At 22.8% G+C, this 14,834-nt stretch overlaps 1 protein-coding gene across 5 annotated transcripts in view; it reads left to right on the top strand.

Annotated features, from left to right (window-relative positions):
* The window catches only part of LOC117172484 (post-GPI attachment to proteins factor 2-like), a 59,058-nt gene that overhangs the window by 6,381 nt on the left and 37,843 nt on the right, over positions 1-14,834 (top strand). For all 5 annotated transcript variants that reach the window (XM_033360472.1, XM_033360473.1, XM_033360469.1 and 2 more), the window contains one exon: positions 6,528-6,831. In XM_033360472.1, the coding sequence (XP_033216363.1) occupies positions 6,667-6,831 (165 nt within the window). In that variant the 5' untranslated portion in view covers positions 6,528-6,666. The remainder of the gene's footprint in view (positions 1-6,527; positions 6,832-14,834) is intronic.

Raw genomic sequence — 14,834 nt, 5'->3', positions numbered from 1 at the left:
TCAAGAATAAAAAGTTCTTGTAATCAGCCGAGGAATACGCCTGAATTTTTCCGGAGCGTTTTGAGCAAAATTTTGAATTTTGCAAAAATTGTTCATATGCAAGATCCAAAATTTTGCTCAAAACGCTTCGAAAACATTCAGGCATATTTCTTGGCTGATTACAAGAACTTTTTATTCTTGATGATTTTTCCGAAATGCGCATCGTTTATTGTAAAAAAATTCATGAATGTTTTCACAAAAATTTTGCCATTAAGACGCCATTTTGAAAATACTAAAACGAAAAATCAATCTTTGAACCATGGATTCTCAAAGTTTAGACATTTATTCCACCGGTTAGTGAGATTCAGAGGTTAATTACAGACTCGAAAAGCTTTGGAAAATGGTTCACAAAAAAAAAATAGGCACGAAAAATCACGTTTTTTTTTTGTTTAAACTGCATTTTGGGATAATAAGTAAATTTTTTGAGGAATTTCATTGGCACCGTCGGAAAGAGGAGATCTTAAGCAATAAAAATATATGTTTCTCAATTTTTTCTAGTGTCGTATAGTCTTAGTTATTGGCCATTGAAAAGCAGTGTCCCGGTAGTGGCGTTTTGGCCGTTTAAGGGTTAATTTGAGCGATTTGCATTTTAAATTTCTGGAATCAACTACATTTGTTTGAAATTTTGTTTGAATTCAAAAAGTCAAGTTTTCAATTCTAAATCTTCCAAATTGAAGAAATTTCGGATTTTTTTTTTGTAAAATTAAAAATTTGCATAATTTTATTTGGACATTTAAAAAAATAAAAACTGGTCCATTTTAACGATTCACATTTCAACGTCTTTTTTTGTGATAGTTTAATATTAAAAAATTACAATTGAAAACTCTTTAATTTTAAGTATGTATAAGAAAAAATTAATGAATTAAATGATTTTCAAATCAAAAGTCTAGTTTTCAATTTTAAGTCATTCAAACTGAAGAACTTTCGAATGTAAATCGTTAAAATTACACAAATTTCTTTGTTCACTTTAAAATGTTCATAATTTTAATCGGACATTTTTAAAACTAAAAACTGTTCAATTTTAAAGATTTACATTTTCACGTTTTTTTAGGATGGTTTAATTTAAAAAATTAACAATTGAAAATTCTTCGTTTTTAACAATTCAGAAATGAAAATTCTTTAATTTTAAATATTCAGAATGGAAAATTTTTTGATATACTATACTTAAAACTTGCATAATTTTAATTGTAAATTTTCAAAATTAAAAACTTTTATTTGAACGCTTTATTCAAGGTTCGACAATTTTGAAGAGGGACGATAGAAAATTTTTGAATTTTGAAAAAATATGATTTTAAATTCTTCAATTTGAACGATTTGCATTTTAAATTTCTGCAATGAATGGCATTTGTTTGAAATCTTTTTTTAAATCAAAAAGTCAAGTTTTCAATTCTAAATCTTTCAAATTGAAGAAATTTTCAATGTAAGTCGTTAAAATTATAGAATTTTTCTTTGTAAAACTTAAAACTTGCATAATTTTAATTATTAATTTTTAAAACTGAGTCCTGTACAATTTTAAAGACTTACAATTTATTATTTATCAGTTTTAAAAATTTACAATTAAAACTATTTCATTTTCAAGATTTACAATTGAAATATAATTAGTCTTAAGGATTTTAAATTCTTTTAATCTTTAGGATTTTGATTCACGTTTCAACTTTTTTTTAAAGTTTAATTTTAAAGATATGCAATTCGAAACACTTTAATTTTGAAGATGTATAAATGAAAATTCAGAAATTACGACAATTTTCAAATCAAAAGTCAAGTATTCAATTCTGAGTCATTCTAAATGAAGAAATTTCGAATTTTTCTTCGCAAAACATAAAATTTTTATAATTTTAATAGGACATTTTTAAGGGCATGTGACACAGCTAAATACCTATATTACCGACCTCACTTTTTCAGTTCACTGAATGTTTTTTTAAACCTAAGAACTTTTTTTATGAATAAAATATCGAGCTGAAACTTTGGAAAATGTATTAGATTACAATAAAGTACGTTTAGGTACTGCATTTTGGTAGGAACTTAACTGAAAATTATTTTATCTTTTTTCTGAACCTCGACATTTTTTGAACGTTCCAACTTTTTTTATACATAAAATATCGGTCTCAAACTTTGAGAAATGCAAGAGCCGAAAGAAAACTACGTTTAAGTACAAAGCTTAATAATAAAAGATGTAAAAAAATAGATTTCAACAATCAATGCCAACGGCATCAGCCGGTAACGTTGTACACGAAAATACGAAACCTGGCGGCCACTAGACGAGGCTCTAGAGAGTTCGTATTTTCGTGTACAACGTTACCGGCTGATGCCGTTGGAATTGATTGTTGAAATATATTTGTTTACATCTTTTATTCTTAAGCTTTGTACTTAAACGTAGTTTTCTTTCGACTCTTGCATTTCTCAAAGTTTGAGACCGATATTTTATGTATGAAAAAAGTTCGAACGTTCAAAAAATGTTGAGGTTCAGAAAAAAGATGAAATAATTTTCAGTGAAGTTCCTACAAAAATGCTGTACCTAAACGTACTTTATTGTTCTCTAATACATTTCCCAAAGTTTCAGCTCGTTATTTTATTTACAAAAAAAGTTCTTAGGTTCAAAAAAACATTCAGTCAACTGAAAAACTGTGGTCGGTAATATAGGTATTTAGCTGTGTCACATGCCCTTAAAGCTAAAAATTGTTGAATTTTAACGATTCAAAATTTATCTTTTTTGCGCATAATTTCATTTTAAATATTTACAATTAAAAAGTTCTTTAATTTTGAAGATGTGTAAATAGAAATTCATAATTTACGATGATTTTCAAATCAAGTTTTCAATACTAAGTCTTCAAACATAAGAAATTTCGAATGTGAATCATTAAAATTACAGAATTTTTCTGTTTCAAATTTAAAAATTGCATAGTTTTTAATTATAAATTTTCAAAATTAAAAACATCAATTTTGCAGGATTACAATTTAAAGTCATTCTATTTTGAAGAGTTTGAATTTAAAAATGTTTAATTTTATAGATTCACCGTTTATAATTTTTTGATTTTAAAGTTGTATAAATAAAAATTCTTAAATTCCGTTTCCAATTATAAATCATCCAAATTGATAAAAATTGCGGATGAAAATAATTAAAGAGGGACGATCACAAAATTTTTAATTCTGAAAATATATAACTGTAAATCATTCAATTTTCAAAATTTGTATTTTAAAGATATGTAATTTTGAACTTTTGTTTGAATAATTCAATTTTTAAGACTTACCTTCGAAAATTATTTAATTTTGAAGATTTAAAGATTTAAAATTAAAAAATATTCAGTCTTAAGATTTTAAATGCTTCAAATTGAACGATTTGCATTTTAAATTTCTGCAATGAATGACATAATTTTAAAGACTTACAATTGAATATTTTTCAATTTTGAAGATTTACAATTGAAATATAATTATTTTTAAGGATTTGAAATTCTTCCATTTTTACGATTTTGAATGTGAATAATTAAAATTACAGAATTTTTCTTTATGAAATATGCATAATTTTAATAGGACATTTGTAAAACTAAAAACTGTTCAATTTTAACGATTCACATTTTAACGTTTTTTATGATAGTTTAATTTTAAAGACATACAATTAAAAACTCTTTAATTTTGAGAATGTATAGCAACAAGTTTATCAATTACGAAGATTTTCAAATCAAAGATCAAGTTTTCAATTCTATGTCTTCAAACTGAAAAAATTTTAAATGTAAATCATTAAAATTACAGAATTTTTCTTTTTAAAACTTAAAACATGCATAGTTTTTAATTATATTTTTCAAAATTAAAAACTGTTTCAATTTTAACGATTCACATGTTAACGTTTTTTTTTAGGATAGTTTAATTTAAACTGAAAAATTATTTTGAACAATTCAGAAATTAAAATTCTTTAATTTTGAATATTTAGAATTCAAAATTCTTTAATTTTGAAGATGTATAAATAAAAATTCAGAAATTACGATGATTTTCAAATCAAAAGTCAAGTTTTGAAGTATCTTTAAACTTAAACAATTTCGAATGTAAATTATTAAAATTACAGAATTTTTTGATTTTAAACTTAAAACTTGCATAATTTTAGTAGTAAATTTTCAAAATTTCGAATGTAAATCGTTAAAATTACAACATTTTTCTTTATCAACTTTAAAATTTGCATAATTTTAATTGGACATTTTTAAAACTAGAAACTGTTCAGTTTTAACGATTCACATGTTAACGTTTTTTTTTTAAGGATAGTTTAATTTTAATGAGTTACAATTGAAAATTCTTCATTTTTAACGTTTCAGAAATGAAAATTCTTTAAATTTTGAATATTTAGAATGGAAAACTCTTTAATTTTGAGGATGTAAATTGTTAAAATTAAAAACTTAAATGTTGCAGAATTACAATTTAAAGTTATTCTATTTAGAAGAGTTGCAATTAAAAATTTTTCAATTTTATAGATTCACCGTTTATAATTTTAAAGTTGCATAAATAAAAATTCTTAAATTATGTTTCCAATTATAAATCATCCAAATTGATTAAAATGCCGGATGAAAATAGTTAAAATTATAGCAAATTTATTTGTAACACTTAAAACTTGCATCATTTTAATGGTAAATTTTCAAAATAAAAACTGTCCTATTTTAACGCTTTATAATTCAAAGTTCTAGAATTTTGAAGAGGGAAGATAGAACATTTTTGAATTTTGAAAATATGTAATTGCAAATTATTGAATTTTCAAATTTTATATTTTAAAGATATGTAATTTTGAACTTTTGTTTGAATTATTCAATTTTTTAGACTTACAATCGAAAAATCTTTAATTTTGAAGTTCTAAAATGGAAAAATTTTCAATCTTAGGATTGTAAATTCCTCAGTTTGAACTATTTTCATTCTGAATTTCTGCAATGAATGACATTTTTTTAAAATCAAAAAGTCAAGTTTTCAATTCTAAATCTTGCAAATTGAAAAAAATTCAAATGTAAATCGTTAAACTTACAGAATTCTTCTTTTTCAAACTTAGAACTTGTATAGTTTTTAATTATAAATTTTCAAAATTAAAAACTTCAATTTTGCAGAATTAAAATTTAAACGTATTCTATTTTGAAGAGTTGCAATTTAAAAAATTTCAATTTGATAGATTTACCGTTTATAATTCTTCAATTTTAAAGCTGTATAAATAAACATTCTTAAATTCCGTTTTGATTTGATAAAAATTTCGGATGAAAATAATTCAAATTATAAGAAAATAATTTTTAATACTTAAAACTTGCATAATTTTAATAGTAAATTTTCAAAACTAAAACCTATTTAAAAAAAATTTTTTAAATCAAAAAGTAAATTTTTCAATTCTAAATCTTCCACATTGAAAAAATTTCGAAAATGTAAATCGTTAAAATTACAGAATTTTTCTTTTTGCAACTTAAAACTTGCATAATTTTAATAGTAAATTTTCGAAACTAAAACCTATTTAAAAAAAAATGTTATGAAAAATTCAAGTTTTCAATTCCAAATTGAAAAAATTTCAAATGTTAATTGTTAAAATTACACAATTTTTCTTTGTGCAACTTAAAAATTGCATAATTTTAATAGTAAATTTTCAAAACTAAAACCTGTTATATTTTAAAGACTTAATTGAATATTTTTTTATTTTGAAGATTGACTATTAAAAAGTACTTAATTTTCAAGATTTACAATTGAAATATAATTAGTTTTAAGGATTTGAAATTCTTCAATTTTTACGATTTTAAATGGAAATAATTAAAATTACAGAATTTTTTTTTGGAAAATTAAAAATTAAAATTTTTCATAATTCTAATAAGATATTTTTAAAACTAAAAACTGTGCAGTTTTATCGTTTTTTTTTTTTATAATGGTTAAATTTTAAAGATATATAATGGAAAACGCTTTAATTTTGAGAATGTATAGCAAAAAATTCATAAGTCATTCAAACAGAAAAAAATTCGAATTTTTCTTTGCAGAACGTAAAATTTGCATAATTTTAATAAAACATTTTTAAAGCTAAAAAATGTTGAATTTTCACGATTCAAAATTGAACTTTTTTGCATTTATAATTCTTTAATTTTTTATGCTGTATAAATAAAAATTCTTAAATTCTACAATTTTAAAGAGGGACGATAGAAATTTTTTGGATTTTGAAAACATATAATTGTGAACTATTTTTGAGTAATTCAATTTTGAAGACTTACAATCGAAAATTCTTTAATTTTGAAGATTTACGATTAAAAAATATTCAATCTAAGAATTTAAAATTCTTCAATTTGAACGTTTTGCAATTTAAAATTCCTCAATGAATAAATAAATGATAGTTAACCAGCTCTGGATGATATATTCTTTTATCATCCTGAAACTCCCTTCGCTTATTCTCGCTATCATATAAATTACACTCTGAAATGCGGCGCAATTTTCAGTTTTTCCAATATCTCACTTCTAAATAAATTAAATTCTGGAATAAAAATTCTCTGTTTTAGAAAAACAGGATTGGAAATGCAATGAAAGTTAAAATAAATATACGCGGTCCAAGTCGAGGATGAATTTTCGTCATCCAGAAGGCGATAGGATAAGTTTTCGGATTTGAAACCGCCCAAGATTTCCCGACGATATTCCAGAATGGAGTTGAATAATGTAGGGAGCAATAAAAGTTCCGTGTACCTGGCGATTCCGTTTCGAAAACTCTGCATAGCCACCGTTTCCTTACCACTCGTCAGTTTAATCATTTGCTTCGTCACAGCATATATATTTCAACAAGACGATATTCACGAAACACACTGTCGGGTAAGCAATCGATTTTAATCCAAACCTACAAATATTTTATGCAATCTTCAATCTCCTTTTTCAAACATCAGAAATAGAATTTGATCGAATCCATTTCAAATCAGGCATTTTCTACAGGTGCTATATTATATTTAAGGGGAGAACTTGACCGAAAGTGGCCAGGAATTTAATTTAAAACCCTGGAATTTACTTCTGATTGTAGGAAAAGTTGACTTTTCATTATTTTAATTATTTTGGTCAATTTTGAAAAATGCTTTTTTACTTTATCTACATTTGCAGGGCAGTTGATTGTTTTTATTATATTAGGGATTTATTTATTATTTCAGGGCTTATGAAGATTAGATTTTTCAAATTATCTCAGTTTACTCTAATTGAATTATAATTTATTATTGTCCGAGAGCACTTAACTTATTTTTGAGAATTTAATGATTATTCAGAAATATTTTTAATTGGGATTTAAAAAATCGTATTTTCTGTCTTTATTAATATTAATTACATTATTTAAATTTCGAATAAGAGTTTTCAAATCAAAAAGATAAATTTTAAACCTGAGAAATGAATTTTTAACTAAAATGATTAATCTTCAACCAAAAATATAAATTTTTAATAGTTAGTTGAATTTTAAATCCAACAGATTAATTTTCTATGAATGAAGACTCATTTTTAACAAAGTAGATGAATTTTCATCTAAAAAAGATCTATTTTCAACCAAAATTGGAATAGTTAAAATGTTGGAAAAATAACAGAAAAAAAGTAATGAATTGTCAACAAAATATTTGTTTAAAACGATTTTTCAACCGATAATAGAAGAATTAAATTTTTAGTTAAAACAATCAATTTTCAAACGAAAAAATGAATTCTCAATAAATAAAAAATTCAACTAAAAAAGATAAATTTACAAATACAACCTAAATATTTCAATTTGCTGTTAAAAGAGTAAATAAAAAAGCAAAAAAAAAAGAAACGAGTTTTCAGCAAAATGTATTAATTTTCAACTAAAAATATAAATTTTCAAACAGAAATAGAATAGTTACATCTTTAATTAAAAAAATTAATTTTTAACTGAAAAGAAACGAATTTTCAACTAAGGAAATTGATTTTTTATCAGTGTTTAATTTTCAGTAAAAATATGCATTTTTGACAAAATAGTGGAATTTTAAACCCAAAACATGGATTTTCTATTTAAAAAAAAAATAATAATTTTTAACTAAGTATTTGTTTTCAACGCAAATAATGAATTCTGAACAAAAAATAGAATAAAGTGAATTTGAAACAACAAAAACTTAATTTTGAACTAAATATATGAATTTTTTAAACTAAAAAGATCATTTTTCTACCAAAAATAAAACAGTTAAATTTTCAGTTAGTAAAATAAATTGCCATCCAAAAAAGACACGAATTTTCAACAAAATATTGGAATCTTCAACCACAGAAATAAATTTTTAACCGAAAAGATGGAGTTTTAACTCATTTTTAACGATGTAGTATAATTTTCAATTAAGAAGATTAAATTTTTATCCAAAAAGATCAGTTTTCGACAAGAAATGGAACATTTACATCTTTAGTTTAAAAAAAAAATTAATTCTATAAAGAAAAAAACTAATTTTCAACTTAAAAAGAAAAATTTTGAACAAAGCATGTACAAGTTAAATTTTCGGTTAAAACAATTTTCAACAAAATAATTAAATTTTCAAAAAAAAAAAATATATTTATCAATTAAAATGATAAATCATCAACCAAATTAATGAATTTTTAACTAAGTAGTGGAATATTCAAATAAAAATGACGAATTCTCAACGAAAAACGTGATATTTGATAATTCAACCAAAAAGAATTTTCATTTTATAAGAAAAATAGTTGAATTTAACAAAACAAAAAAAATTTTCATCTAAAAAAGAGCAATTTTCAACTAAATTAGAGTAGTTAAAATGTTAGAAAAATAAATGCTAAAAACGAATATTTAACAAAATAGTTATTTTTTATAAAAAAAAAGATTTTTACCCAAAAATAGAAGAATTGAATTTTTAGTTGAAATAATCAATTTTCAAACGAAAAAATTAATTCCCAACAAAAGAATTCAATTTTAAACCCAAAAGATAAATTTCTAACCGAAAAAGATACAGTTTCAATCAAATATATTAATTTTCAATTAAAAAAAGATAAATTTACAAACAAAAACTAGAATAGTTCAATATTTTTTTTTCCAACCAAAGAAATGAATTCTTAACAAAAAATAGAATAGTTAAATTTTCTACAACACACGGCATTTTTTAACGAAAAAGATTACATTTCTATCAAAGAAGATAAATTTTTCACTGACAATGGAGTAGTTAAAGTGAATTTTAAACTAAAATGATGAATCTTCAACTAAAAAAAAAATAGTTCATTTTGAATCAAATACATGAATTTTTATCTAAAAAGATAATTTTTCTACCAAAAATAAAAGACTTAAATTTTCAGTTAATAAAATAAATTTTCATCTAAAAAAGAGAAATTTTCAACTAAAATTAGAATAATTAAAATTTTAGAAAAATAAATGCTTAAAAAAAACGAATATTTAACACAATAGTTTTTTTTTTATAAAAGTAAAATATATAAATTTTCAACCAAAACAGATAAATTTACAAACCAAAATTAGTTCAATTGGCAGTTCGAAAAGTAAATTTTCAACTAAAAAAAAAAATTTGCAATCAAAACTGGAATCGGTAAATCTTCCGTTAAAAACGCTAATTTTTAACAAAAAAAAACGAAATTTTCAGCTAAGGAAATTAATCTCTAATCACAGTGTTTAATTTTCAACCATAAATATGAATTTTTAACCAAACAGTGGAATTTTCAACACAAAAGATGAACTTTCTATAAACAAAAAGAACGAATTTTCAACTAAATATTCTTCTTTTCAACTAAAGAAATGAATTCTTAACACGAAATAGAATAGTTAAATGTTCTACATACAGGAAATTTTAAAATGCTATAGTTAAAGTGAATCTTAAATTAAAATGATGAATATTCAACTGAAAAAGATTCATTTTCAACCAAAATGCGTGAATTTTCGACTAAAAACATACATTTTCTACCAAAAATAAAGCACTTAAATTTTCAGTTAGTAAAATAAATCTTCATGCAAAAAAGAAAAGAATTATCAACGAAATATGTTAGTATATTTTTCAACTCAGAACATTAAATTACTATCAAAAAAGATAAATTTCTATCAAAAAAGATCAATTTCGGACAAAAAATGGAACATTTACATTTTCAGTTAAAGAAATTAATTCAAAATAAGAAAAAACGAATTTTCGATCAAAAAGATTAATTTTCAACTTGAGAATTTAAATTAACTCTGTCAGGTTTTCCCTCACAATTCCTGACTTTTTCTGGAATCACCTGATCGGTAGCAACTATGCAATTTAAAAAAGTATATGTTTATTACAATCTAAAATGTTTTTGTAAAAATATATTTAGTAATTATCATATGTATTTGTTTAAACAATGAATGCTCTAAAATCTCTTAAATGGTCGATACATGCTCTGTTTGAGCTTAAATGCTTAGCATATTCTCGAGAATATTTTGGCTCCACATACATTCTTGGGCACTCTCCAACCGAGCATACGTAAATGGTACACTGGTGCGAATTAGTTTGTTTGCAATGTTAATATAAAATATTTAATATATTGAATATCTAATAAACAACTAGCATATATCACACATATTTAACATATTTATTTAATATGTATCGGGATAATCCGCTGCAGCTGTGTTTATGTAAATGCCAACAAAATAAAAAAACGTCGGGTGCGAATTCGCACCAGTGTACGGTTTAAGGGTTACATTACTTGAAATAAACAAAAAATCAGCTTTAAGAATTAAATTTCAATCGCCGTGAAAAAATTTTTCCTCCTTGAAGTTTAGTACCTGCACGATTTGAAATGGATTCGATTAATAGAAAATTCTATAAGATTTTAAGGGTTTCGTAGCCCCGTGCATAAAACATTAAATTTTCGGGGAGAAGTAGAGAAATGAGGGAAAATAAGGGATGGGAAAGTAGAAGAAATGAGGGAGGGAAGTAGGGGGGCGACTTAACTGGGAAACTGGGAATTTTATTGAACAGAAAAAAAACCCAGGAATTTACTTCTAACCGTAGTAAAATTAGGGTGGCCGGGCTGAACCGGGAAATGACAGTGATTTTTTTTACCGGGAATTTTACAAATTTGTAAAAGAAAAATATGTCCACGTTCGATTTTAACAGTTTTTAAATAATTAGTGGAATTGTTATGTTTTTCAATTATGTTATTATTTAGCTTACAATACATAATTCGAAATTTTTTTACTTTAAAATTTTCCATTAAAAATTTTCATTTTTAAACTTACATTTTTAATTTAAAGAATTTTAAAATGATTTCTTAAAGACTTGAAAAAATAAAAAAGAAAATCCTTTGATGTTGAAAATTTTGGATAAAAAAGATTTTTTTTTAATAAATAAATCAATTTTTTGAATTTATCTGTACTTTACGTAATAAAAAGTGAACAAAAACGATTTCACAAAACGATTTTGAACTAGTTGAAAATTTAAGAACTTTCAGATTTTAACGTTAAAACTTAAACGGTTTCAATTTGAAAGTTTTAGTCATGAAACAAATGTGAAGCCGTGACTGAAAGTTTATAAACTATTTTCAACTTAAAAATAACTTCATAATAATATATTCTTTAATAAAGGATTTGATTAAATTTAAAATATTGTTTCAGTCTAAAATATTCATTTGTTAATCCATTCAATTTGTAACTTTTACTTAAAAAAAAGATTAATTGAATTTTTATTTAGGACAAGTAAATTTAAACGAGATATTTAAAAGTAAAATATCTTTAACTGAATTGTTTGACAGAAAACCTGGAATCTTTAAAATTTCGAAGAGCCTTTAAACTTTGAACGTTACAATTTTAATTGTTGTATTTGAAAAATGCTTAATTTGTAAGTGAAATTTTTAAATTTTGATGTATAATTTACAAATGAACATTTGTAGAAATAATTTGAGTAATTTTAAGAGATATTTAAGAGTTTTAAAAAGATTTAAAAATGATCATGCAAATTTTAGAAAGTTTTCTTAAAATCTTCGAGAATCATCTTTGAAATTTTTTTTTTAATCTTTGAAAAAATTTTTAACGATTCTCTTAAAATAATTTTTGAAAATGAAAAGTTATTTTTAATTTTCCTAGGAATCTTGAAAAAATGTTTTTATTCTTTAGAAGCCTTTCACAATTCTTGAAAATAATCTAATTTTTTTGTTTAAAATGTGCGAAAATCTACATTTTGTTTTATATTAGGGTATCATTTCAAGTTTTACATTAAGTTTAAATATTTTCAAAACTTCTACATGTCTCTTAAAATTACTCCAATTTCGCCCAAAAATGTTTAAATGTTCAATTGTTATTTATAAATCCAAATTGTAAAGAAATTTTCTAAAATTTGCAGGATTTTCTGAAAATTGTAGAAAAAATTCAATTCATTTTTACAGATATTTAGAGGTTCTGAAAAAATTTCTAAAATAATTTTAAATTAAAAAAAAAAATTATAACAACTTCTAGATTTCTCAAGATTTTGAAATAAAATGTTGAAGCTTTCCAAGGACGTTTAAACTATTTAAAAATAAAATAATTGAATTTCCAATTTAAGAAGTGTTGAGTTAAAATTTTTTCAATTTTTCAATATTTGATGTTTCTAGCTTAAAATTCCTTAAAAATATATACTTTTGAAAATTTTAAAGTTCATTTATGATTTTTTAATTTAGAGCACTGAAAACAGTTCTATATTGAGTGCTTTCATTTGCAGTTCAGGTTTTATTACCTTAAATTAAAAATTTTTTAACTTTAGCGTTCCATTTTTTAAATTTCATTGACCGTGAAAAATTTTTGCGAACCGGAAAATGACTGGCAATTTATTTCGTCGATTAAAATGGCCAACCTGAAAATTTAAGTTTTCAGTATTTTGATAATTTTTGTCGAATTAGAGAAGTGATTTATACTTTATCTGCAGTCAAAGGTCGTATAAGTGCATATAAGGCACTTAAGTTTGATGATATTACAAACATACAAAAACAATCGTTTTCTCAAATTTTTTCGAAAAATGAATTTATCACGTTTTATTTGCCTAATATTGTCGTTTTTATTTTAGGGCAGGTAGTTTCCATAAAGAAATATAATTTCACTTGGAACAGGGAATTTTTACATGAATCGGGAATGTTTCAAATTAATTATAATTCGGATTTAGAAGAAAGGAATTGAAAAAAATCCCTCTTCCAATTTAAAATTGGACACAACTGAAAAGTTCCTTCTTTCAAATTTTAGATAAAAAAAAAGTACTTCAAGCAGTCTTTAGAAAAAAAGTAGTATTTCAATGAAAAAATATTTCTAAATTATTATAGAAAATTCTATTACATTTTTCGTTTCGACTTTATCTTTTCTTAGTTAAAAATTCAACAACTTGTGATTAAAAGTTGAAATCTTTTGTTTAAAACTAATTTGTTTGTTTGAAGGTTAATCATTTTAATTTTAAATTCATCTTTTTTTTCTTTAAATTTAATCTCTTTTTTGAATATCAATTTTTAAAATAAATATGTAACTATTTAAGTAGAAAATTTAAAGATTTTGCAAAAAATCCATATTTTTATTTGTTATGAATTAGATTTTTAACGGAAAATTTAAACTATTTGCTTAAAAATTGATATTTTTTATTTGAAAATCAAACTATTTGTTTAAAAATGTATGTACTTTTGGAAAATTCGTCTTTTTCTTGTGGAAAATTAATCATAATGGTTAAAAATGAATCAGTTTGGTTGAAAATTAATTTCTTTAACTGAAATTTTATATATTCTATATTCTGTTTAAAATTGATTTTTTCTAATTCACAATTTAAGGATTTGGAATAAACTTTGTCTTTTTTAATTGAAATTCAACTATTTCGTTGAAAATGCACGTATTTCGATAAAAAATCGACTTCTTTGTGGAAAATCATATTGATGTTAAAGTTTCCACAAAAAATTTCGGTTAAAAATTCCAAGATCCATTTTTTTTGTCAACCATTAGAAAATTTTGAACGAAAAATTGGACTACTTTATTTTTGGTTGAAAATTGATTTTTTTTTCAACGAAAATTCAACTATTTGCTTGAACATTGATATTTTTTATTTAGAAATTAGACTATTTTCAAACTATAATTTATTAAACTGTTAATCTTTAGTGTTAAAAGTTCATCATTTTGGTTAAAAATTAATTTCTTCAACTGAAATTTTAACTATTCAATTTGTGGTTGAAGATTGATCTTTAATAATTCAAATTTTAACAATTTAAATGAAAATGGTCTTATTTAATTGAAAATGCAACTATTTCGTTTAAATAATTCATTATTACAGATAAATACTTATCATTTTAGTTGAAAATTCATCTATTAGGTTGAAAATAAAATTACTTGGTTGAAAGTTCAAATCTTTATTTAAGAATTAATTTTTTGGATGAAGATTCGTCACTTTAGTTAAAAATTCATTTCTTTGGATAAAAAGAAATTTTTTGCCAAAAATTCAACTATTTTGTTGAAAATTTGTTTCTTTTTTGGTTGAAAATTATTATTATTTTTTTTTATGAAAATGAATTTATTCTCTCAGTTGAATATTCCACAATTTCAGTTAAAAATTCTAACTTAAAACTTAATTATTTAAATTTCGGTTGACAATTTATCTTTTTTAGTAACTTTTTAAAAAATTTTAATTGACATTAAACTATTAACAAATGTTTGACTTTGCAACATAAATCAATTTTAAAACAAACACTTTAATTTTCCAATAAAAGATATTAATTTTTTACTAAATATGTAACAGTTAAACTTTCAGTTAATAAAATAAATTGTTAACAACAAAAATGTATTTTCAAGAAAATAGTTCAGTTTTCAACCAAAATGATCAACTTTCAAATAAAATTATGAATTGTCAACTGAAATAGTTACATTTTACAATTTT

The sequence above is a fragment of the Belonocnema kinseyi genome, chromosome 5 (genome assembly GCF_010883055.1).
Source record: "Belonocnema kinseyi isolate 2016_QV_RU_SX_M_011 chromosome 5, B_treatae_v1, whole genome shotgun sequence".
NCBI lineage: Eukaryota > Metazoa > Arthropoda > Insecta > Hymenoptera > Cynipidae > Belonocnema > Belonocnema kinseyi.
The sequence above is the reverse complement of the archived record's forward strand: the minus strand, read 5'-3'. Positions and strand labels throughout refer to the sequence as shown.